Genomic DNA, 24,264 nt, shown 5'->3' on the forward strand with positions numbered 1-24,264 from the left:
ACAGATTAATGGAACAGAATTCAAAATTGGACCTAAGAGTTTCGTGTATCATAAATGTGGCATTGTAAGTGGGTAGAAAAAAATAATTCATTTAATAAATTTTGTTGGAACAACTCAGCAGGCATTTAATAATAGGCATTTAATAATGGATTGGAAGTTTACTTCTTGTATCAAAACGGATTCCTTATGGATCAAAAATTTAATCACAAAAAATACACTTGGACACTACTAAGAAAGAAGTGTGAAAATTTCAAAACCCCAGAAATCATTTAAAAATGACAGACAAAGTAACTACATAAAAATTACAAATTTATGCATGACAAAAACAAAAGGCAAATGAAAAACTGAGAAAAATAGCATGCAACATATAACACACAGTAATCAAATCTCTTGCATAGACAGAAAGCACTTACAGAGCAAGAAGAAAAAATGTCCAATCAATAGCAAAATGGGCAAAGGATTTTATCAGGTAGCTTATGTACAGTCAGTAGATAAAACGTTCAGTTTCATCCATAAAGAATACATGAAAACAACACATATCAAGTAAACAATATCAGATTGTTGAAAACCAGAATGGGTGATTAACAGTATTGATGAGTATTGGAAAATAGGTAATCTCATTGTGCAGTACAGGATTAACACAGATAGCCTAGGCTGTCCAAACCCTGTACCTCCAAAGAAAGATTTGGACCTTGTCCAACTCCTGGGAGATAACCTCTAAGACCCTGAAATATTCTGCCTGTTCAGAGTTTCTTTGTCTACTTGGGGCCTTGGGCTACATCAGATAGTTTATGCTAATAATGTGAGTTGTGGTGGGGGGCTCTGGGCCACATTATATTAATTTCGGATGGAGAGGCTGGGGACTGAATAACTAAGGCCAGCCACATGGGCCTTCCATGCAGACATAACTGGTCCCTAATAGAAACTCTGGACAACAACACTGAATGAGCTTCCCTGATTAGCAGTACTTCATGGGTGTTATCTCACATCATGGCTGGAAGAAGTAAGTGCTATCTATAAAACTCCACAGAGAGATTACAACTGGAAGCCCACATCTAGTCTCTCTTGGACTCTGCCCTAAATCAATTCTGCTTATTTTAGTCTGTATCATTTCACTGTAATAAGCCACAACCATTAATGTCATGGTTTTTCTGAATTTCTCGAGTCCTTTCAATGAATCATTGAACCTTGGGGTGGTCTTGGGGACTCCTGATCACAGGTGACATCGGAAGTGGGATTCACTAGAATCACCCTGACTCACTGAAATGTGGTGAAAGAATGGTTTGGGAAAAGGAAGGATAAGAGGGTAGGAGTTGACAAAACTTTGATTCTCTATGGCCACTGGGCCACCCATGGTGTGAAGTAGCAGCTGTGTTGCAACCAGTTACTAGAAGTAAAAGTCACCACTGGAATTTAGAAATGATAAATCTAACTCCTAAAGAGTTGGCTCACTAGATGCATAAGGAAAGGCAAAATGACAAGAAACAAGCTAAATATACAATCTCTCAGTTACTATGTGTAATAGCTAAAATGACAGTAAAGTGTTGAGGCAAATCCTGATGCTGGGCCAAGCTTGAATTTCAGCTGGTCCAAGTTACAGACACTAGCTTCAGGGTTTCCAACAAAGGGACAAATAACATGCTGAAAAAACTGACAGCTAAAATAATATGAGTCATGAAAGAACAGGGAAAGACAAAAGGAAAAATCAAGGGACTCATCCCAGCAGGTTGGACACTGATGGGATCAAAGGCTTAATGAAGCACTACTGGAGATTACATAGACCAATAGGAGCTCCTGGCATACCCCAACTTTGAAGAGCTTTAAACAAATCTGTTCTATTTACCTTAGTCTGGAGGAATTAACAAAGCTGAAAGGCAAAAAGGACAATGAAAAATGTTACCTCAAATCATCCGTGGCAATTGTCTCACAATCTAATATAGATAAAGACTGATGAAAAGGGTCAGAGTCCTTTAGTCTGATCCTTGTTTGGGGACATGGGCTATATGCACGTGTGGTTAAAATGGACAGGGGGTGGAGAATAAGCTTTTCTGGGACTCTGACATGGCAGACCAATGCACTGAGGTTCCAAAATCTGTTGGGTGAAATCCTAATGTGGACTACAGTTAGGTTGGGAGGACTTAGCCATGAAATGGTTGATGAAATTAAGGTGAAAGTTGAGATTAAAACTGAAATACCTAAATGGACTTCATGTGAACTGGATGTATCTCCTTTACCTGAATGTATTGGGATGGATTTTGTATCTGATTGGGGAACACTTCCCTACCTTATATTGTAAAACCAAAGGCATGTAAATTTGCCCTTTATCCAGTATACCTGCTAAATGGGAACCTACAGAACTGTCCAAGCCCACAGATTTTAGTTGGAAATAGTATAGAATACCTGGTGCACAAAAATAGATTACACCTTTAATCAATGACGTGTTAAAAACTGGGCTGCTGGTACCAACACATTTTCTCTACAGTAGCCCTGTATGGACCAGAGATTGGGGCTATGGAAAAAGCCTGTGAGCACCATCCAGCAGTGACTGCCAGAATTTGGACCAGAAAATTTTCAGATGCAGCTATAAGATATACAGCTAATTTGAGAACAAATTACTAACTTGCTATTGGACATTAGTTGAAAATGCCCCTGTGACTGAATGTATTAGGGTTCTTCAGAAAAAATAGACCAGTAGACTGTGTGTGTGTGTGTGTGTGTGTGTGTATTATAGGAATTATATCAGTGAATATACACATATGTGTATGCACATTGTCACAGAATTATGGAGACTGAGAAGTCTCATAATCTGCTGTGTGCAAGCTGTAGAACTAGGAAGGCTGGTGGTGTAATTGAGTCCAAGTCCAAAAGCCTGAGGACTAGAAGCTCTGATGTCTGGGGGCAGATGATGAATACCCAGTTCAAGAAGAGAATTCACCCTTCCTCCATCCTTTTGTTCTATTCAGGCAGGCCCTCAATAGATTGGATGACGCCCCACCTCCTTACACTGGTGATGGTGGATCTTCTTTCCTGAATCTACCAATTCAAATGCTAATCTATTCCAGAAACACCCTCAGAGGGACATCCAGAAATAATGTTTTACCAGCTACCTGGGCATCCCATGGTCAAGTCAAGCTGATACATAAAATTAATTAACCATTATACTGAAGGACATATAACCGTGAAAGCTGAAATGCCCATAATGCCTTAAGTGATGTGAGAGAAACACTCTAATAAGGTAGTGCCCAGAAGGGCTCCATAATAAATGGAAACGGTTTATACAGGACAATGTTACTGGGCCAATGCAAGGAGGTACTCATTCTGTTCATATGCAGGAGGTCTCTTTTCCACTGGAGCCTACTTTGAAATCAGCTGAGGAGTCACCAAATCCTATGGCCACCTGGGCAGCACCCTATGAACAGCTCTCTATTGAAAGAGAGCTGCTAGGTTGACTGATGGCAGTTCCAAGGTGGATAGTCAACATCCTGTTTGGAAGACTACTGTACTACATCAGATGATGGAAAAGTTTTGATTGAAGAAAGTGAGAACAATCTGCTCAGGCTGAACTATATGCTGTCCGTGCAGTGATGAAAACACTGAACAAGTATAAAAGTTCCATTTAAAAATAATCAAAGTCTGAGTGTGCTAATGGCTGGCCACATGGTCAAATAAATGGGCAATGAAAAACTAGTCTATTAGATGCCCCATGTGGGACACTATCCTATGGAAATCACCATGGGAATTAGGGGCACATTAAAGTAGGACATGTCAATGCCTACCAGAAGAACACTCTTCCAGGATCAGATGATGACTGGACCCACTAAGTGAAAAACTTGGTGTGCTTACTTAAGGTGGGCATGTAGGTCCATGAAATAAATGGGAATGGGAGAGGTGTAGAAATGTAGGCATGGGCTGATTGTTGGCATATTTCTCTTTTTCCCTCTGAGGCACAAAATATAAATAAATACTGCGAGAGAGAGAGAGACCGCAGGTGGCTATGGGCAGATTTCCTGGGGAGAAGGTGGCACACACAACTGACAAGTAACTACATCAGAATTCTGTGGTAGCCCCCAGACTATAAAAGGATCCTGATAGGACTAGACGTTTACTCTGGACTAGGCTTTGCACCCCCAGAGACAGATGGATACAAATGCTTAAAATACTATAAAAGGACTGAAACGGAAGATACTGTGGCAATTTGGACCATCAAGTTATATTTCTTCAGACCAAGAAACACACTTTACAGCCCATAGTGTCTAATGATGGGCAAAAAGATATCACATCAAAATGGAATAGTGGTTTACTAGAGAATTGGAAAAGGTAATTGAAACTTTTTTTTTTTGGTCTAAAATGGGGGGTGATAAAGGCAGGAAGGGCTGACATATATACCTTCATGAGTGTGTATGCACATTCAACATGAGGGGGACAAGACCGGGTCCCCACATGACAAATTCTTTTACTTTTATGGTGGATCTGGAGAAGAAGGGATGGAGGAGTACACTGGTACAAACAACAAAGTGATTTCTCAGGTCACCTCAATTTTTCTTTTTTCCAACCTGGGGCAGTGGTTGGAGACTGCAGGTGCTAGAAACAGGAATCATTCCTAAGCAAGAAACCTACCTTTCAACCTTTATGTCAGAATTGCTATGGGCCTAATGGGGTGGACTGTATCTTCACCCCATCTGGCAAAATTCGGATTGACAGTGAATGGAGCTGTATTTCTTGGTGGTCAAGATAGCCCACTAGTTCTATACCTATATATTCTTACTCTAAATAAAATGGAATGAGCTGAAAGGAGGCATGAGCTAGACTGGTATTACTGCTGGCAATCTAGACCAGCACAGTGAATAAGCCTAACAACTCTTCCAAAGGTGAAAATGTTTGGGTAAAAAATTATGACAAGTGAAAAATAGGAGAAATAGCCAAGGCACAGGAATAAATAAATGAATTAGGTAATGAGGAAAATCTAGTATTACACTGGTGCTTTGAGAGAGGCTCGGAGCAAGAGACTGTAGTCTCTTAGCTTAATTATACTAGATGCCCAAAAAGGTGAAGTCAGTTTTCTAAGACCAACCTTGCTCTTAGAAGCTGAAAAGGTTGAACGGAAGCCTGCAAACTTGAGGGGCATTGCTCTGGGAGACATTCTGGTCATATGATATAATGATGAACTGGACCAATTAATTGTTAATGACAGAGGTAACGGGCCATTATCTCTTGATTCTTATTTTTCAGGTTACATCTACTACAATACTGCAGATACAGTCTAACATCGGTACTGCTGGAATGATTCCTCTCCCTTATGTAAGTAAGTCAAATGATGATGATCAAATGTATTGGAAAATTGAATCACAGCCTCCTTGGTAAGTAGTATCAATGAAAAATGGGCTAAGAACTAGATCTACTTAATTATGAGTTAATTTCTATGCTGAGTGATTATGCACAAGTTTGTCAAAAGGTATAAATAGTAGAATATTAAAATAGGAGATAATCATATTATACAAACTAGGCTCTCTGTTAAGAGAGCCTAGGCCGAGGGACAGTGAGTAGCCTATGCATAAATGATTAACTCAGCAGGTCTTGGTTGTCCAAACCCTGCACATTGTAAAGGTTTAGACCTTGCTAAACTCTTGGGAGATAACCTCTGATGCCTTGGAATACCTTGCCTCTTAAGAGTATCTTTGTCTACCTGGGACCTTGGGCTATGTCAGATAGTTTATGCTAACAACTGATTGATTGTGGTGGTGGTGGTAGAGGGCTTGGACACACAGTATCAATTTTGACCCCTGGAAAGGCCAGAGACTAAGTAACTAAGGTCAGCCATGTGGGCACTGAATGTAAATATAACCAACCTGCAAATAGAAACCAGTGACATCAAAGCTAGATGAGCATCCCTGATTAGCAGCACTTCATATTATCTCACATTATGGCTGGGAGAATTAAGTGCTGTTCCTAAGACTCCACAGGGAGAGAACAAGTGGAAGCTTGTGCTTGGTCTCACCTGGACTCTGCCACATAGCAAGGGTCCCCAACCCTGAGGCCATGGACCAGCACAGGTCCTATCAGTTCAGCAGCAACAGTTCAAGATCCCTTGAACAAGATCCCTTGAACTGTGCATGCAAGGGATCTAGGTTGTGTGCTCCTCATGAGAATCTAATGCCTGATACTCTGAGGTGGAACAATTTCATTCCAAAACCATCCCCCAACATCTGTGAAAAAATTGTCTTCCCCGAAACTGGTCCCTGGTGCCAAAAAGGTTGGGGACCACTGCTATATGCCATTATTACCTTTGCTGATTTTAATCTGTATCTTTTCAGTGTAATAAACCATAACCATGAGTATAATGGCTTCTCTTGAGTTCTGTGAGTCCTTGAAGCAAATCGTTGAATATGAGTCGTCTTGAGGACCCCTGACCATACTCATAAACTATTTGCTTTTATGACTATAAATTGATGCAACTCTTTTTGGAGGAAAATTTGACAGTATCCTTATACCAGAAATTCTAGCAAAATATCCCTAAAATATGTATGTATATATGCATTAGGCCACACATAAAAGGATATTTATGCAGTTCTGTTTGTCAGAGCCAATGACTGGAAACCCCTTAAATTCATTAATAAGGTACCAGTTAAAGAAATTCTGATTCATCCATTTAATGAAATCTGATGTACCAGTTTATAAAAAAGGAGATTAATATATATAAACTGATATGGAAATACTTTCAAGATATATGGCTGTGTAAGACAGAGTTAATTTATAGCTGGACTGGAAAAGCTCTATTTTTACCTCTGGGGAATTCTGGCTGTCCAGCTTTGACTCTTGGCCAAGATAAGAACAGTAAGATTAATGATATGCTGTTTACTGTCTGAAACTGCCCCCAAAAACCCCGCATGGCCAGTTTGTTTACTGATGGTTTTCATTTGGCAGAATCAGGAAGACAGCCTGGCTTGATGTCATGACTACAAGGGCCTAAAAACCCAGATGGGAACTTTTGCCTTGAGGTTTTCTGAAGCTAAGATGCATCACATAGATCTTGGTGTTTCAATCTGAAGGCAGGCAGTCTGTGTGAATAAGGCCCCTGGAAAGCTTGCACCTGAGCCCCAATGCTTGCCATAGTATCTTTCTCTTGCTGCACCTATCCTTTGCCTTTAAATAAAAGCCACACAGAAGAATGCTCTGTGAAGTCTTCCAAGTCCTTTCAAATATCCAAATTTGTAAAATCTTTGCAATAGTCAAGTGACAAAAGCAGGGTCTAGGGCAATATGTAAGACTGTGGGAAGTAAACTTTCTGAAATGCTAGCAAGCAAAGTGGAAAAAGCCATCAAGGACAAATGTGGGTGAAGATTATGAGTCTTCCTACACAAGGATGTATTGTATTGGGTGTTCCAGTTGGCTTGAGGACCAGCGGAGCTTGCAAAAATTTCAGGGACACAGACTGAAAATAAAAGAGCAGTGGCATAGCCCAAAATAAAACTTTTATCCAGCATGATTCTACCTTGCACAGACAGTGTCACTAGTAGCTGTGTGACATGACTCTGGGGATCTTGGGAAATGTATGCTGAGAGAGGCTGCATCTGTACCTGTACTGTGTGGTGACTGCACCTTCACCAGGGTGGAGGCTGGGTTCACAGAGCCCAAAGCCTATTTATTATATAAGATATCTGAAAGATGGCACCACAAACTCTAGCCACTCTTATAACAATATTTTGGTTAGAAACTATATTTAAAATTTCAATAGAAGAGGCCAGAAACACAGCTGCCCTCATCTGAAAGAACCTGAGCAGTAACAGTGGGGGATTACCAAGCAACCAAAGAAAACAGAACCTCTCCCAACTCTGAGCTGCTGATGGTGACTCCTGCGACTGAGGGCAAACATGACGGCTGAAAGTGAGGGCTAGGAAATTTAAGGAACAGAAAGGTGTGGCAAGGATGCAACAGAAGGGTTTTCTAGTTAGATGAGGTGGAACAGAGTTGAGTGGAATGAGCACATGGGGCTGGAAGTGACACTGGGAAGCAGTGGCCCAATGGGATCTTGCTTTCCTCTTCCTTTTGGGTCTCTTCTGCTCTCATTCTCTCATCACTGCTACCGGAGAGAAATCAGGCAGAAGTCACAGTAGGAGCATAGGGATTTTCCTTTATTGCTCCTTATCCATTCTCTCTGCCACAGATATGTCATGAGGAGGCTGGGAAAAAGAACCAAAGTACAAAAAGAAAGGCTTGGTGGAAGGTTCAAATTCAGTAGCATGGCAGTGTTTTCTCTGCTTGACTTTTTTATTTCCTGCCCTGGTGCTGTAGAAAAAATGAGGTTGGAGGGGGTGGTAACAGAGGAGAGGTGGGGATGATGGTAGAAGGACTGAAAGGAGAAAAAGGGAGAGAGATGTCCTATACTAAAGAAGATAAATATATACCCAGCTTTGAAGAGATCGGTACGAATAAGTGATTCTGTTTAGTACTATTAAGCATGAATTCTTTAATATGTTTTTAACCCTATAACTTTGGAATTCTTGAAGAAAATTAACTTTGTCCTCCATGAACAAAAACCAGTGTTCTTTCTCTCTCTCCACCCCTCTATCTTTCTATCTATATCTATCTCCCCATATCTATCTATCTATATGCCAGATGATATATGAAGAAAATTTAGTTTTTAAGAACTCCTAGTAGGCACTATAATAAGTATAGTTATAAAAAGTGTGTATGTGTAATTTTTTTTTATTCACCAATGAATGTCTTTAAGATCTCTACCTGGCAATAAATGCCTCAATCAACAAAAGGTGGAGAGTTGTGGCAGTGAAAAGATGGTGAACAATGGGATGTTTCTGTCATACCTGTGCATAGATTGGAGAGATAAGACTATAAGCTTTACCTAGGAAAGCAAAAACTGAATTTGGGAATGGACACATACAGAAACATTAAAAATATATATATACTAAAATATACACTCTTCAGTTTCATAAACATCCATTAAAGGAAAAAGCAGAAAGTGGGTAAAAGACAAAGGAGCAGAAAGAGAAAATGAAACAGGAAAAGAAATGGAAAAAAGGAAAAAGGCAGAAAGAGGTAAAAGAAGATAAAGATACACTAAGAAGAAGACAGACATACAAGAAGGAAATGAGAAAGAGACAGGGAGCCACAAAGAGCAGGACTACAGCTCACAGCCATTCTGGCATAGCCTCCATCTATGCCTTCATTCTGTGTATGAGTTTGTGCCTGGGACACTGTCATGCCCTTTGCAATTGTTTAGAATTGCTAAAGCTTCAGGAGCCAAGCAAATGCTGTAAGTGCCTCCATTTAAGCCCATGTGGCTACTGAACACTTGAAATGTGCCTGATCTCAATTCAAACGTCTGTAAAGACAAATGCACACCAGATTCTGAAGACTTTGTACAAAAAGAATGAAATATTTTGGATATATTTGGGTTAAATAAAATACATTTTTAAAGTTAATTTCATTTTCTTTTTGCCGTTTTAAATGTGGCTACAAGCAAATTTAAAATTACATATGTGGCTCATGTTATATTTCTGTTGGAATGTACTGTTTTCTAACATTATGAGTCTCCTCATTAAAATCAAGGTTGGCAAAGTAAGTTTGCTAATATCTGAATCGCCCAAACTGCTAAAAACATACCAATATGCTGGACTTTTTCATCGATGACTTCACAATGGTATGGCCACCGTGTTGGACTCAGTGGACCAGAAGAAGATACACCATATAAATCCCGTGGTTCCCGAAGACGTGGCACCCATCTCCCTAGCTGATATTCTAATAGTATCTGTGTAGTCCGGGGGAAGAAGGGATCACGAAAAGAGTCAGCTGAGAAAAAGATTCAAACACAATCATGAGTGGGAAGAAGAAAAATACCAACTCCTGTAATTTTTATATAGTTCCTTTTTTCCTTTCAACACTGTTCAATGTGTGGGTATCATTACAAATGTTTTATAATTCATGGCACTTTTTATAAAAGTACTAATGAAATTTTGTGATGATTGAGCTTCACAATAGCCAAAAAATAGTTGACCTTTATACTATTAATTTATTCTAAAAGCTCACTACTACTTTAAAAACATTTGTTTCTTGTAGCTCTTCTAGCAAATCATCTAAATGTCTAATGAGTTAAATACAGTGATGAACTATAATTCCTCACTACTTACTGGAACTGTATTCTCAAGGTTTGCTGGTGAACTGAGTCACAACTTTTTCTCAGTTTTCCTTCTAGAGCTACTGTGTGATACAATGCCAGGAACACAATTCATATAGGCTAGTATGGGGCCACACCAAGAAGGCCGTGCAGTGGTCTGGTATATTGGTGTGATACTGTACGGCATCAGTTTGACGTTGATGATCACCCCTCCTTAAGCGTACTTCTCTTATGACACATTTCCTGGATTTCCCCCTCCCTTCTACATATTTGGTTTTCCATTTGTCTCACTGACTCCTCTTGCTGTTTCACCTCTGAAATGTGGCTTTTTGCCGAGACTAGTTTTTGGTTATTTTTGTACAACAGCTGATACAGCAACTGGACTAGAGCTCAGATAACTGGATTCCTTCCCTTTTATCACTTTTTTTGGTATGACTTTGTTTGGGCAAGGCAGCCTCTTTGAACACAAATCTTACTACAGGTCAATAACTAATAATATCACCTGCCCTAGCTACTTATCAGGATTGTTCTATAGACTCATTCATCCAACAGATACTTATAATGCATCTACTATGTGCTAAAAACTATAAACAGACAATTGCCATACAGAGTGAAAAAAACAGTGTCCCTGCCATCATGAGCTTAAACTGTAGCAGGGCATATATAAGTAGGAAAACAAGATAATTTCAGTGATGACAAATGCTACAAAAATAAAACACAGAAATATAAATGAAGATTAGAAACAGGAAAGTGGGAGTGAGAATGCTATTTTAGATAGGGTGGTCAGGCAAGATTTCTCTAAAGAGGTAACGTGAGCTGACACCTAAATAATGAACTCAGCCCTGGAGTAAAGACTGTTCTGGCTGGACACACTCTAACAAAGCTGAAAGGCAAGCCTCAAAGTAATGAAACTGATCCACAAGCAAAACAACTGCTTATCAGGACAAAGTTCAACATTCTTTAACTGAATACAACAAAATCCAGCAACCACATGTAAAATTTGCAAGTTTGTCATTCAATCAAAAGTTAATGAACAAGAGTTCTAGTCCTGCTGTGGCAACATAAGTCTTTATACAGGCCTTCTCTCTCACTAATTACAACTAAATTTTAGATAAAATACAAAAACATAACTATCAGAAGAATTTGAAAAGTAAACAAGAGCAGACTGTAGAGTTAAAACTTAGAGAAGCACTCCCACAGGAAGGCGAATCCAGACCCTTGTTTGCTCTAGTGTGCTGAATGAATGTTTGCTCTAGCGTGCTGAACAGAGCAGTGCGGTGCAGTGGTGCAAATGGCTAAATCTCAAATAGAAACTCAGTCCTTTTTTTTCCATTTACTAAAGTTTGGGGTTATTTTTATTATAAATGTTTGATTCCAAAATGCTTGAGAGTAGTCTTTTCTTTTTCTCTTGAGCCGAATAATTTAGTCACACCACCCTAACAATGATAATATCCTATTTAGTGATTACCTACTATGTGCCAGAACCAGTGCTGGGAAGAGATACAAACATTGATAAGACAGTCTCTGAGATCAAGGCGTTCTCAGTACAGAGAGAGGGAAGGAAGGGTTAGGTGATGTGATATGGCAAGGGCAATCACGCAGGCATATACAGGATGTCATGGGAGAATGTGGTGGGGTTGTCAGTAGTGTAGAGGTTGAGAAATTCTGAATGACTAAGAAATGACATATGTACACACACAATAAAATAAAAAAAAATTCGTTCTCCAAATCAGAAAACCAGTCTTAATCTTAACAGAAGAACCAGGAAAAGGGGTCCTTACAGTGTGGAAGGAACCTGAAGGGAAGAAAGGAACCAGAGAAAGGTATCTCCTAATCCTGTGTATGAGCCCACAGAATTGGGCTAATCCCTGAGCTATGAAAGCAGACACACTCTCAGAGACTATGAAAACTTAACTGAAACTTTAACCACCCTCCCAACCCACACACAAATGTCTCAGCTCAACCCCTGAATTACACATGTGCAAGACAGTCCCAAACCAATACAAGGAAAACTTAAGAGAACTAAACAGGGCTTTGAACCATCTATAAAAGTCTCAAAACTCCTGAACTACACTGGCATGAGAAAAAATCAGCATAGCAAAGGCTGAGAGATGAGAAATCAGATCTGAATTATTATCCACAGAAGGGGTGCCAGAACTTACTGTTTAAACCTAACTGGATTGATTGCCTGCTAGAAGAAATACATTGACCCAGAATCTACACAACATAGCATGAACAACGGAAAACCAGGAACAGGACCAGTTCTCAGGGCAAAAGGCAATCAACAAATGTTAACAACAAGATAACCCAGATGTTAAAACAATCAGACAAGAAGTTTAAAGGAGTCATTACAATTTTGCTCCACGAGGTAAGGGAAACACACACTTGTACTGAATTAAAACATAAGAATTCTTGGTGAAGAAATAACACATTGCTGGGAATGCAAAGGGATATAGCCACTTTTGAAAACAGATTCACAGTTTCTCATATAGTATATATTTAGCATATAACCCAGCAATACTATTCCTAGAGATTTACCCATGAGAAATAAAAACATGTTCACACAAGGACTTGTACAAAAATATTCACAGGAGCTTTATTCATTACAGCCCCAAACTGGAAACAATTTGTGCATGAATGGATGGCTAAATGGAGAAATTGTGGTCTATTCACATAATGGAATACCTCTCAACAATAAAAAGGAACTACTGATATATGCAACAACATGGATAAATCTCAAGAGTATTATGCTAAATGAAAGAAGACAGAAAACACAAAATGTATGATTCTGTTTTGTGAAATTCTAGAAAAGTCAAATATGGGCGGGGGGGTGGAGGGAATGCAAATCACTGGTTGTCTGGAGCCAGGAGTGAAGCCTGGAAGGAGAGGATCTACTGCAGAGACACAGGAACACTTAGGGGTGATTAAATGTTTTACATCTTGCTTTTGGTAATGTTCTAAACAAAGAAAGCAACATAAAAAGGGATTACTATAAATGGGCAATTCATATCAACTAAGAATCTGAGTAAATAAGCCTGTAGAAGTAATTCTCTATTTCTCTAGCAATCCCAGAAATGCTAGTTAAAGGAGTGAGTTATCCCCTGTCTCCTAATAGGTTGGCAAAATTTAAAAAACAGAAAAGGGTAGCAGGGAAAAGTCTACAAAACAATACTATAAAATTTCTATGCCTATGGGTATAGATATGTGTAATGCAAAGAAGAAGTTCTAGAATGATACACACCAAACTGAGAATGGTGGTTATTTCAAACAGGAAGATTTATTTTAGGATGGTGGTAAAAGACAAAAGAAAAAAAAGATAAAGGCCTTAACTTCAATTTCAGAGTACTTGTGATACATATGTAAATACTGAGTAGAGATATTTTAGCATTTGAAAGTACAACTCTAAGTATAAATCTTTAAAAATTAAGTATACATCAAGATGCCCACACACATGTTCAGTTGCAAATGAATGACTTTATTAAGGAGACTCTTTAGGCAATCTACTTCGTTTAAATGAAGATGTACTTCTAACATAATCTGTCCTTTATAACTGGAGTCATATACTCAATACAATTAAAGAAATGACAAGGTAAATCCTTATGTTAAATATAAGATAATCACCACTTTCATTTATTATTTTCTAATATAAAATAGGTTTACGTAAAACAAACCTGAAAAGTTTGAATTCTGCAAGTGGATACATTTCTCTTTCACAATCTACTAGAATAATCATTCCCTATATTATTCAATCTGATTTTTAGTTTCCTCATCTTCTTTTTTATCCACTCAAGGTTTTATACTAAACAAAAACTATATGAATAGGTTCAAACCTGTTAAAAGTGCACACCGATGAAAATCTTCACTTACAAATTTCATGAACATATCCTCATCCTAAAATAAGAATTTAAAAATATTTCTCTTTAAAAAACCAACAGTTTTCAAATCCAGATTTTTTTACATCTATTTTAGTACTTGGGATTGAGTATATGTCTTTAACCTTTAATAAACGAGAAAATTAAAGGATTATTATCGGCTACTGGTCTCAATGCACCCAACACTTCAAATATTCTGAAACCTTAAAGTTTGCATCCTTCATTCCTCCTCTTCCACTGGGGTGAGGTCATAATAATGACTTTATGGAAGGAATGAAGTTTAAAGATTCTTGGTAAACCTGGGAAAACAATTTAAATTAAAAATAAAATTGGCTGGGCGTGGCGGCTCATGCCTGTAATCCCAGCACTTTGGGAGGCCAAGGCAGATGGATCACCCGTGGTCAGAAGTTTGAGACCAGCCTGGCTAACATGGTGAAACCCTGTTTCTACTAAAAACACAAAAAATTAGCCGGGCGTGGTGGCGCATGCCTGTAATCCCAGCTACTCGGGAGGCTGAGGCAGGAGAATCCCTTGAACCCAGGAGGCAGAGGTTGCAGTGAGCCGAGATCGCACCATTGCACTCTGGCTTGAGCAACAAGATCGAAACTCTGGCTCACGAAAAAAAAAAAAAAAAAAAAAGAAAAACACAGAAAGCCGTAATTCCTTTAAGTAGTTAAAGTAAGCTTTAAGAGCTTATTTCGGGACATTAGTTTACATACATAATTTACACTTCAATAAAATTTGAAGGAAATATCTCAGAATATGTAGTAGAAACAGACTAAAGAATTTTAAATACTACATTTTCCCCCCTTTTTCTTCTTCCATGTCCCTTCCTCTATGACATCAGAGCCACAATAAACTGTTAACGGTGATACACAACAAGGTTAGAACACGGTGGTTCTACTATGATTCATACTACGATGTAACACAATCCAATCAGCACATATAAGAAAATAAGTGGACACTAATCCTAAAAACCCTACTAAAAATTTCATACACAAATTTTTAAAAAACCTAGAAGAATCTTAGCTAAAATATTTTCTCAAAAAAATACAAACACAGTTTCTCTTTCTAGACAGGGCATAGTGTTCCCAGTGATAACTCAGCTTTTTCAGCCAAATTATTTCCCAACTTCAATGACAATAATTTAAACATCCAATTGATTTTTATATCCAATTGACTTTATAATACTTTAATTAGGGATTTATATAATACAAATTTTATCTCCAAGTAAAATAAAGTTGAGAAAAACATACCGATTCATCTTCATCACTGATTGTTCTGTCTGAATAGTCTTCCTTTTCTGAATCTTCTGACATCTCTTCCAGTGTTTGACTTGAGATTTCTTGTAATATACGGGTAGGCTGTAAAACAATTTCTAAGGAAATTATTTGACAGCTTTTCTTTTCAAGCTGTGTTTACTACATTAAATGAGTACTCAAAAATATATTCAATTGTATTTAACAGTCACAACAGTCTTCTCTAAAAACTACAGTACAACTAATAACACTTTCAATTTCAGAGATTTAAAGGAATTTTCCACGACTATAAGAGACAACCACCACAATAAAAGACAAATCAAGTAAATCATTTAATTAAAAGGAATTTCCAGAGTATACAGCCAAATCATTCACATTTTATTATATTTACAACTGAATACTACACAGCAAGTTCAGAATGATCCTGAGGCATTAAAAGATAATGAATTTTAAAAATTAGTCACTTTGTGAAATGTAGCAATATAATTTTAAGTTTTCTCCTTGATTTTCACTTGACCAAAAGTTCAAGTGACAAGACTTTACATTTTGATTATCATTCTGTAGATTCTGTTCTAATATTCATTTATATTATTCTTATTCTTAGAAATCTAAATAGCTACTAGAAGGTTGTATTGGTAATGACCACTACCATTCTATGTATCTTCCCATGTGGTTAATATTAAGACCAGGGAATAATCGAAATTTCTTGTCAAGTTCCCATCGTTCTTGAGAGACCAAAGGACTCGACAACTGCAAATCTATTGGTTTACGCCCCTCTCTACAGAAAGCGTGTTTTGCAGCGTGGACTACATATAAGTTAAGTTCAATCTCTATGGCAAATCACTGCCAATGCCACGGAGCCGACTGTCTCATAGATGACACCTTCAGTCCTAAGAAACTGAAGTTTTTGCCTGGGCATCACAACTCCACATTTGGAAAACCCAACTGGCGTAAATTCCACTCCTTACAGGTACACACGGGGCACACGAAGTGCTGACCTGCTGCGGATACCGCTCCGGCCTCAGGGGAAGTCCCTTATTCACCGGCGCTCCGCGGGTGTCTTCCACCACTGCGGAGGAGGGGCAGGTGCAGGCGCGTCCACGCTCAGCCGCGTCCCAACAGTACCAAGGCGTTTTTGGCGGGAGCCAGGATGAGGCCACAATTCTACGCGGCCGAGTTCCTTCCCTCACTCACTCCTGGCCACCAGGGTGTGGTGAGGCGCTCATTTTCCGGGGCGCGCTCGCTTCCCGCAGGGGGCGCCCCGCCTTCCTTCTGCCTACCTCACCGTCCCGTTGGCACCGGCACCTAGATCCTGGCCAAGTCCTCTGGTCAGGCCAGTCGTCGTCGCTTCCGTGCGGGGACAATATCTTGGGATCTAGCGGAGAACCCAGGGTCCAGCCGCTAGAAGGAATGCCACTACTGGAGATCCGCAGCCCCAGCCACGCCCCCAACTCTCGTCACCAGGCAACGGGTCCGCCCTCGCGAGACTTTGAGCAGCCCTCGGCGATCACCTACAACCAGTGCGGAGGAAAGGAGCCTGCGCAGGTTTTGGCCCCAGGAAGTCGGAGCCCAGAGCATGCTGGGAACTTGGAGTGGGCAGCAGGGCGGTCGGAGAGGGTGTCTGGGAGGCTTTGGGGTCTGTTGGAAGAATTTAGGAGCGTGGAAGGCCAGACAGCTAATAATTCCTAGTCAAAGTCTGCACTTCGACTATTGCCTTAGAGGAGGCATGCTGGTTAGGACTGCGCTTTGGAGCCCACCTGACTTTTAACAGTGTGACAATGGACAAATTACCTGAACTTCTTGGGTACAGTACTTGAAACTACTTCTTGGAGATGTTAGAATATTAAAAAGTACGTTCGTCTTGATTTTTATACAGGCTGAGTTCCGTTCTACACAGTTGTGTGATTAATTCTCTTTATTCAATTCGGAAAATGAGGCTTTTCTCCTTAAATACTAAATGGAGAGTCATAGATGAACTAGGGTGAATTCTCAAAAATTATCAGCTCAGAGATTCTTTATAGCAATCGTCAGCTAGCATGTTTAACACTGTTTTCCTGATCACTGCAAATCACTATATGTAGTCTCATTTAATTAACAGACGTTATTCATGAACATCCCATATTGATTTTTTCCCTCATTTTTAGCTCTGCTGGGTAATGTAATCTATTTGGAACAGTTTTCCAAGTACAGCTGAAAAAAAGTCTAGATTTTGGTGATATAAGAATGTAAATAAACACTTTTCACAAAGCATTATATGCCATGAGATTCGTGATAATGTAGAAATGGAGATAATGAATGGCAACAAATTTGAAAGTAGAATAAAGGGCAAAGCACTATGGCTTAAGCATGGAAATGGGTTAATATAATTTCTTTGTATTTTGTAAGTTTCTGAAAATAGGTGTTTTGAGGTCAGCAGTTTAAAAGTCTGAACCTTCCAGATTAGACCTTGGACAGAGAATATTAATAGAGTATATCTTAGATCAACCTCTTGAAAAGTCGCTCTTATAGTTGAACCTTGTTTTAACCATACATAAGTCACTAAAAGTGACATGCACAGAGAAATCTTTATATATGCAATCTGTTTTTCTGTTGGGTTTTAGTCATGGCTGTAAGCCATAGGATGTCAGCTGCACAAGGTAAAACTGAGAAGTGATCTAACCAGGTTATACAAGAAATTAATGGCAGAGCTGAGAGACTTAAGTTTCATGATTTTTAGTCCAAATAGTTATATTATCACATATCAAGTAATCCATGGGAAGAAAAATGGTCTTAGTGCATAATTTTAAAACTGTAGGGTTTTTTTGTTTTGTTTTGTTTTGTTTTTTTGTTTTTTTTTTTTTTGAGACAGAATCTCACTTTTTCTGTTGCCCAGGCTGGAGTGCTGTGGTGCGATCTCAGCTCATTGCAACCTCCGCCTTTGGGGTTCAGGTGATTCTCATGCCTCCCGACTAGCTGGGACTACAGGCACCACTAATTTTTGCATTTTTTAGTAGAGATGTGGTTTCACCATGTTGGCCAGGCTGGTCTCGAATTCCTGGTGTCAAGTGATGTGCCTACCTCAGCCTCCCAAAGTACTGGGATTACAGACATGAGTCACCATGCCTGGCCAAAATCTTAGGAATTTGGCAAAACTTTGAAAATGATATTCATTCATTATTTTATTAACAATTTTTTTTCTTTTTAAAGACAGCTCTGTCACCCAGGTTGGAGTGTAGTGGCACAATCATAGCTCACTGCAGGCTCAAACTACTGGTCCCAAGGGATCCTCATGCCTTGGTGTAACAAATTTACAGGATGGTTGCTGCCTACTAGGGACAGTTCACTACTGCAAGGAAAAAAACCAGACATTTATTGTGGAGGTTACATTCTGGTGGGAGTAAACAAATAAACCAATGATGATAATAAAAATGATATCACTCAGACGATAACAGCTATGAAGAGAAATCAAGTGGGGGGAAAAAAGAGAATAGGGGGTGCTGGGGGTGGGGGCCCTTGCTAGGGTTGCTCTTTTAGATGGAATGGCCAGGGAAGGCCTCTCTGGCCAGGGAGTATTTGAGCAGAGGGCTGAACCACAGGATGTCTTATGGGGAGACTCTGCCAGGCAGGGTAAGCAGCAAGTACATAGACTGAGAAGTCTGTGTTATGAACTGCAGTTGAGCCTTGAACAACTTGGGGGTTAGGGGTATCATCCTCTACATAGCTGAAAATCTGCATATAACTTTTGACTCCCCAGAAACTTAACTACTGAGAGCCTACTGTTGACTGGAACTCTTACTGATGACATAAACAGTCGATTAGCACATATTTTGTATGTTATATGTATTATGTATTGTATTCTTACAATAAAGTAAGATGAAATGTTATTAAGAAAGTTATAAGGAAGAGAGTATATTTCCTATTCATTAAATGTAAGTCATCATAATGGTCTTCATCCTTGTCTTCACATTGAGTAGGCTGAGGAAGAGGAAGAGGAGGGGTTATTAACATTTTTTTTCTTTTTAAAGACAGCTCTGTCACCCAGGTTAGAGTGTAATGGAGTTGCTGTCTCAAGGGTGGCAGAGGTAGAAGAAAATCCCTGTATACTTGGACTCACATAGTTTAAACTCATGTTTTTCAGGGATCAGCTGTATACTAGGCAGTACTATTTAGCTGAAGCTTAGCTGGAATCCGTATCATTTTAAGGTAAGAGACTTCACAGGGATTTTTTACTTGCCCAAGTAAAATTGAAATGGTTTGCTTAAGCATCCACTGTTCTTTTTTTTTTTTTTTTTTAACTCTTCCTTTTTAACTTACTCTCCTATTCAAGACAGTAATATGTACTGGAAATGAAATCATTTGTCTTTAAGTTCATGTGGAAGTAAGGCCTAGAATAAACTTCTACCAAGGACTTTGTCTGAATTTTTGTTCCCCTTCCTTGTGATCTCACCAAAGAAGGTTACTGGACATGCTCCTTCTATTGCCAGCTTCTGCCTTTTGGGAAGGCAGCTTTACCCTTGTGGCAACTTTTTCTGCTCTTTTTTTTTTTTTTTGAGTTTGATCTAAGACTACAGTCTAAAAGGCAGTATAATAAAAAATAGAGTAAGAAAAGAGGAAAAGACAACCAAAACTCTTTAAGTGCCAACTGTGCCAAAAAGCACAATTACTTGTGTGGGAATCGGGAAGAAAGTTCGTTTTAGCAGGATGGCCAAAGGTAAGTTGTGTTAGGAGTATAATTTTGTGTAACTATATCATTTGGATCAGAATCAAAATAGAGTCATGAAAGAAAACTGACAAACAGAGCTGGAGAAGGCCATGAAAGAAGAGTCTTCACATTTGTGTGCTTGATAATGAAAAAGACTCCGTAACAACCACAACCTTACACGAGGGCCATCACAACCTTACAGAAAAGATACTTCTACAAGGACAGCTGCTCAGCAACTGCCTGGCTAACCTCAGACTGGCATCACTCTTGTTATTGATCTTTGTGGCTAAGGATAATCATTTTAAAAGCCAGTATGTAATCTTCCTCTTATTTTCTTTTAAAAATCTTTATCTTCCTTTACCTCCCTGACTATACACATAGTTTACTATGACATGCATATTCCGATTTGCAATGTTCCATTCCCAAATAAACGTCTTTTAGAGAGCCTGTCTCTGTTATTTAGGTTGACAATTGAGAGAGGCTTAAATGAATATATGAAGTGACTACGGCAATCAGTTACTTATGACATCATAGAACTCAGTAGTCTATGATCTTAGAGGTCTTGTAATTCGACTGAGGAAGCCATAGGAGGGCCTGGGAAGCCTGGGATAGTCTAGTAATTATCTTGGCCTTCTTCATACTATCTGGGTCTAGGATGACCTAGTACAGGGCCAAACCTCTTAAACTGTTTCCAAGCTCAGATCTTGAGACCTGTCTCAGCCAGTCAACTAACCAACACTCAGCTCAAGCGTCATTCACTTGATGGTGTCTTTTCTAGTTACTTTGTCATCAGCAGAATTAATTGTCTGTATTTGGGGGCTATGGTGAAGCTATCATTGCCCTTAGTATTTGGAAATGAGTTAGTAAGAATGCCCCCTGCCTGCTCAACCGATAATAGATAGGATAAATCATCTCAAAAGAGAACGAATAGTTTCCCAGACTCTGCATGAAATCTCATGACAAAAAACATGAAATTGTCTTTTCCTCCTGCCAAAATCTGCCCTAACTGTGCAATGGTGAAATTCCCTTTCCAGCTCAGGGCATGTTGGCTAGAGTTGGTAACTTTTCAGTTACTAAAACAGTATCATTTTGATATTTGAGATTTGCTTCTGGTATTTGGCATTCGATTTGGCATTAAGAAGTTCATTTTTTAAAATTATACTTTAAGTTTTAGGGTACATGTGCACAACGTGCAGGTTTGTTACACATGTATACATGTGCCATGTTGGTGTGCTGCACCCATTAACTCATCATTTACAATAGGTATTTTTCTTAATGCCATCCCTCCCCTCTCCCACCACCTCCCGATAGGCCCCAGTGTTTGATGTTCCTCCCCCAGTGTCCAAGTGTTCTCATTTTTCAGTTCCCACCTATGAGTGAGAACATGCAGTGTTTGGTTTTCTGTCCTTGCAATAGTTTGCTCAGAATGATGGTTTCCAGCTTCATCCATGTCCCTACAAAGGACATGAACTCATTCTTTTTTATGGCTGCATAGTATTCCATGGTGTACATGTGCCACATTTTCTTAATCCAGTCTATCATTGATGGACATTTGGGTTGATTCCAAGTCTTTGCTATTGTGAATATTGCTGCAATAAACATACGTGTGCATGTGTTTTTATAGTAGCATGATTTATAACCCTTGGGTATATACCCAGTAAGAGGACGGCTGGGTCAAATGGTATTTCTCGTTCTAGATCCTTGAGGAATTGCCACACTTTCTTCCACAATGGTTGAACTAGTTTACAGTCCCACCAACAGTGTAAAAGTGTTCCTATTTCTCCACATCCTCTCCAACACCTGTTGTTTCCTGACTTTTTAATGATCGCTATTCTAACGGGTGTGAGATGGATCTCATTGTGGTTTTGATTTGCATTTCTCTGATGGCCAGTGATGATGAGCATTTTTTTCATGTGTCTGTTGTCTGCATAAATGTCTTCTTTTGAGAAATATCTGTTCATATCCTTCACCCACTTTTTGATGGGGTTGATTTTTTCATATAAATTTAAGTTCTTTGTAGATTCTGGATATTAGCCCTTTGTCAGATGGGTAGATGGCAAAAATTTTCTCCTGTTCCATAGGTTGCCTGTTCACTCTGATGGTGGTTTTTTTTTTTTTTTTTTTTTTTGCTCTGCAGAGGCTCTTTAGATCCCATTTGTCTAGTTTGGCTTTTGTTGCCATTGCTTTTGGTGTTTTAGTCATGAAGTCCTTGCCTATGTCCTGAATGACTCAGGAGCCAACTGCCTTGGGTCAAATATTCTGCCATTTAGCCATATGACTGTGGGCAAGTTTTAAAATTCTCTTTGATTCAATTTGTTTACCTGTCAAGGGGGGACAGTACAGTAGTGCCTGTCTTGTAGGGTTGTGAGGATTGGGTGAGTAACATATAAGTTCTAAGCACTTACATGTTACATCAGGGAGCAGGTTAGAGCCACCATTCTCCTCAAGACATGGGGAAGTGGTTTTTAAAGTGTGGTCTGTGAGACCCTAGTTGAGAAACCCTAGTGAACTTGATAACTAATTTCTGTAATTTGAAAAAACCTCAAAGCACCCGTGTTACTAATGTTGGCAGGTGTGATGGTTAATACTGAATGTCAACTTGATTGGATTGATGGATACAAACTATTGATCCTGGGTGTATCTGTGAGGGTGTTGCTAAAAGAAATTAGCATTTGAGTCAGTGGTCTGGGAAAGGCAGACCCACCCTTAATATCTGGGTGGGGACAATCTAATCAGTTGCCAGCATGGCGAAAATATAAGCAGGCAGAAAAATGTGAAAAGAGAGGCTGGCCTAGACTCCCAGCCTACATCTTTCTTCCACGCTGGATGCTTCCTGCCCTCAAGCATCGGACTCCAAGTTCGTCAGTTTTGGAACTCAGACTGGCTCTCCTTGCTACTCAGCCTGCAGATGGCCTATTGTGGGACCTTGTGATCATGTGAGTTAATACTTTAAAAACTCCCCTTTATAGATTTTATATAAACTATTCCGTTAGTGTGTCCCTCTAGAGAACCCTGACTAATACAGCAGGAACTAGACATATACAAGATAGCATTTCATTATTCTAATAAAAGCATATTGGAATGGAAGAGTGCTAGGTAAGGTTGAAAACTGGTTAAGAAACTAATCTTGTGTTCTGTAGGATTGTGGTACTTTTGCATAATTTTTAGTATATTCAGTAAGAGAAGATTGAATTAAGGTTCCTTATCCAGGTAGAAATGACCCATTGGGCCTTCCAAAATCTATTTTAATGAAACATTTTTTGAAAATTCTATTTCAAGATAGTAAAAGACATCACTACTAAGAGCATGTCATGGCAAAACTCTGCTTTAAATCTGCATTGGAGGCCAGGTGTGATGGCTCATGCCTGTAATCCCAGCACTTTGGGAAGCCGAGGTGGGCAGATCACTTGAGGTCAGGAGTTCAAGACCAGCCTGGCCAACATGGTGAAACCCCATCTCTACTAAAAATACGAAATTTAGCTGGGTGCGGTGGCGCACACCTGTAGTCCAAGCTACTCGGGAGGCTGAGGCAGAAGAATCACTTGAACCTGGGAGGCGGAGGTTGCAGTGCAGGGAGCTGAGATGGTGCCACTGCACTCCAGCCTGGGCAACAGAGCAAGGCTCCATCTCAAAACAACAACAACAACAACAACAACAACAACTGGCATTAGAGTGATGTAAGAAGCCAGTGTTCTTTATGGAGCTGAGATTCAGGGCTGAGTTGATATATGGACTATAAATTTAGTAATACAAAATGTCACAAAACTAACCTCTTATAACTCTAGAAACTTAACAGAAATTGACAGCAGCACATCTAGCAAAGTTTATAAACTGAGTTGCTCATGAAATCATCTTATCGCTTACCAAGCACTGTTATGTGTAGTGGTACTGCGTACACTTCCGGGGGTATAAAAAATGTTCAGGCAAATATTTTTCTTCTTTGATTACCCCAGGCTGATGTATTCTCTCTTCCCTCTAAATGTTGACAAGTATATACTACATAATTCTTTGACAGTTATGTGCTAGAGCCTTGTGATACTTTATCTCTTAAATTCTTGAATTGTTACTCAGTATTTTGTAACGTTTCTCATCTTTACCATTGATCATTTATTTCCTTGCGAGAATACTAGAATTGTTCCACAGAGTGGAGCTAGGTGGCAATCTGTGTGAAGACCAGATAACTTTAAATTCACCTTAGTTTTAGGAGGCAGCTCTCTGAAGACCCAACCAAAGCTAGAAGTAGTTTACCTAGCCCTCATTCTTGGCAGTTAGCAGATTCTGACTTTTTTTCCTCTAGCCCAATTGTATTTCCAAAGATCTAGC

The 24,264-nt window shown here is 39.3% G+C and overlaps 1 protein-coding gene across 1 annotated transcript in view; it reads right to left on the minus strand.

The window, feature by feature from the left end:
* The window catches only part of AGBL3 (ATP/GTP binding protein-like 3), a 146,141-nt gene extending 129,392 nt beyond the window's left edge, over positions 1–16,749 (minus strand). Inside the window, exons 1-4 of the mRNA XM_011972153.1 lie at positions 16,541–16,749; positions 15,258–15,365; positions 13,960–14,020; positions 9,619–9,804 (exon numbers count right to left, since the gene is read on the minus strand). Of these exons, the coding sequence (XP_011827543.1) occupies positions 9,619–9,804; positions 13,960–14,020; positions 15,258–15,320 (310 nt within the window). The 5' untranslated portion in view covers positions 15,321–15,365; positions 16,541–16,749. The remainder of the gene's footprint in view (positions 1–9,618; positions 9,805–13,959; positions 14,021–15,257; positions 15,366–16,540) is intronic.
* Between the last annotated feature and the right edge of the window lie 7,515 nt (positions 16,750–24,264).

The sequence above is a fragment of the Mandrillus leucophaeus genome, unplaced genomic scaffold, assembly GCF_000951045.1.
Source record: "Mandrillus leucophaeus isolate KB7577 unplaced genomic scaffold, Mleu.le_1.0 Scaffold1276, whole genome shotgun sequence".
Classification (NCBI taxonomy): domain Eukaryota; kingdom Metazoa; phylum Chordata; class Mammalia; order Primates; family Cercopithecidae; genus Mandrillus; species Mandrillus leucophaeus.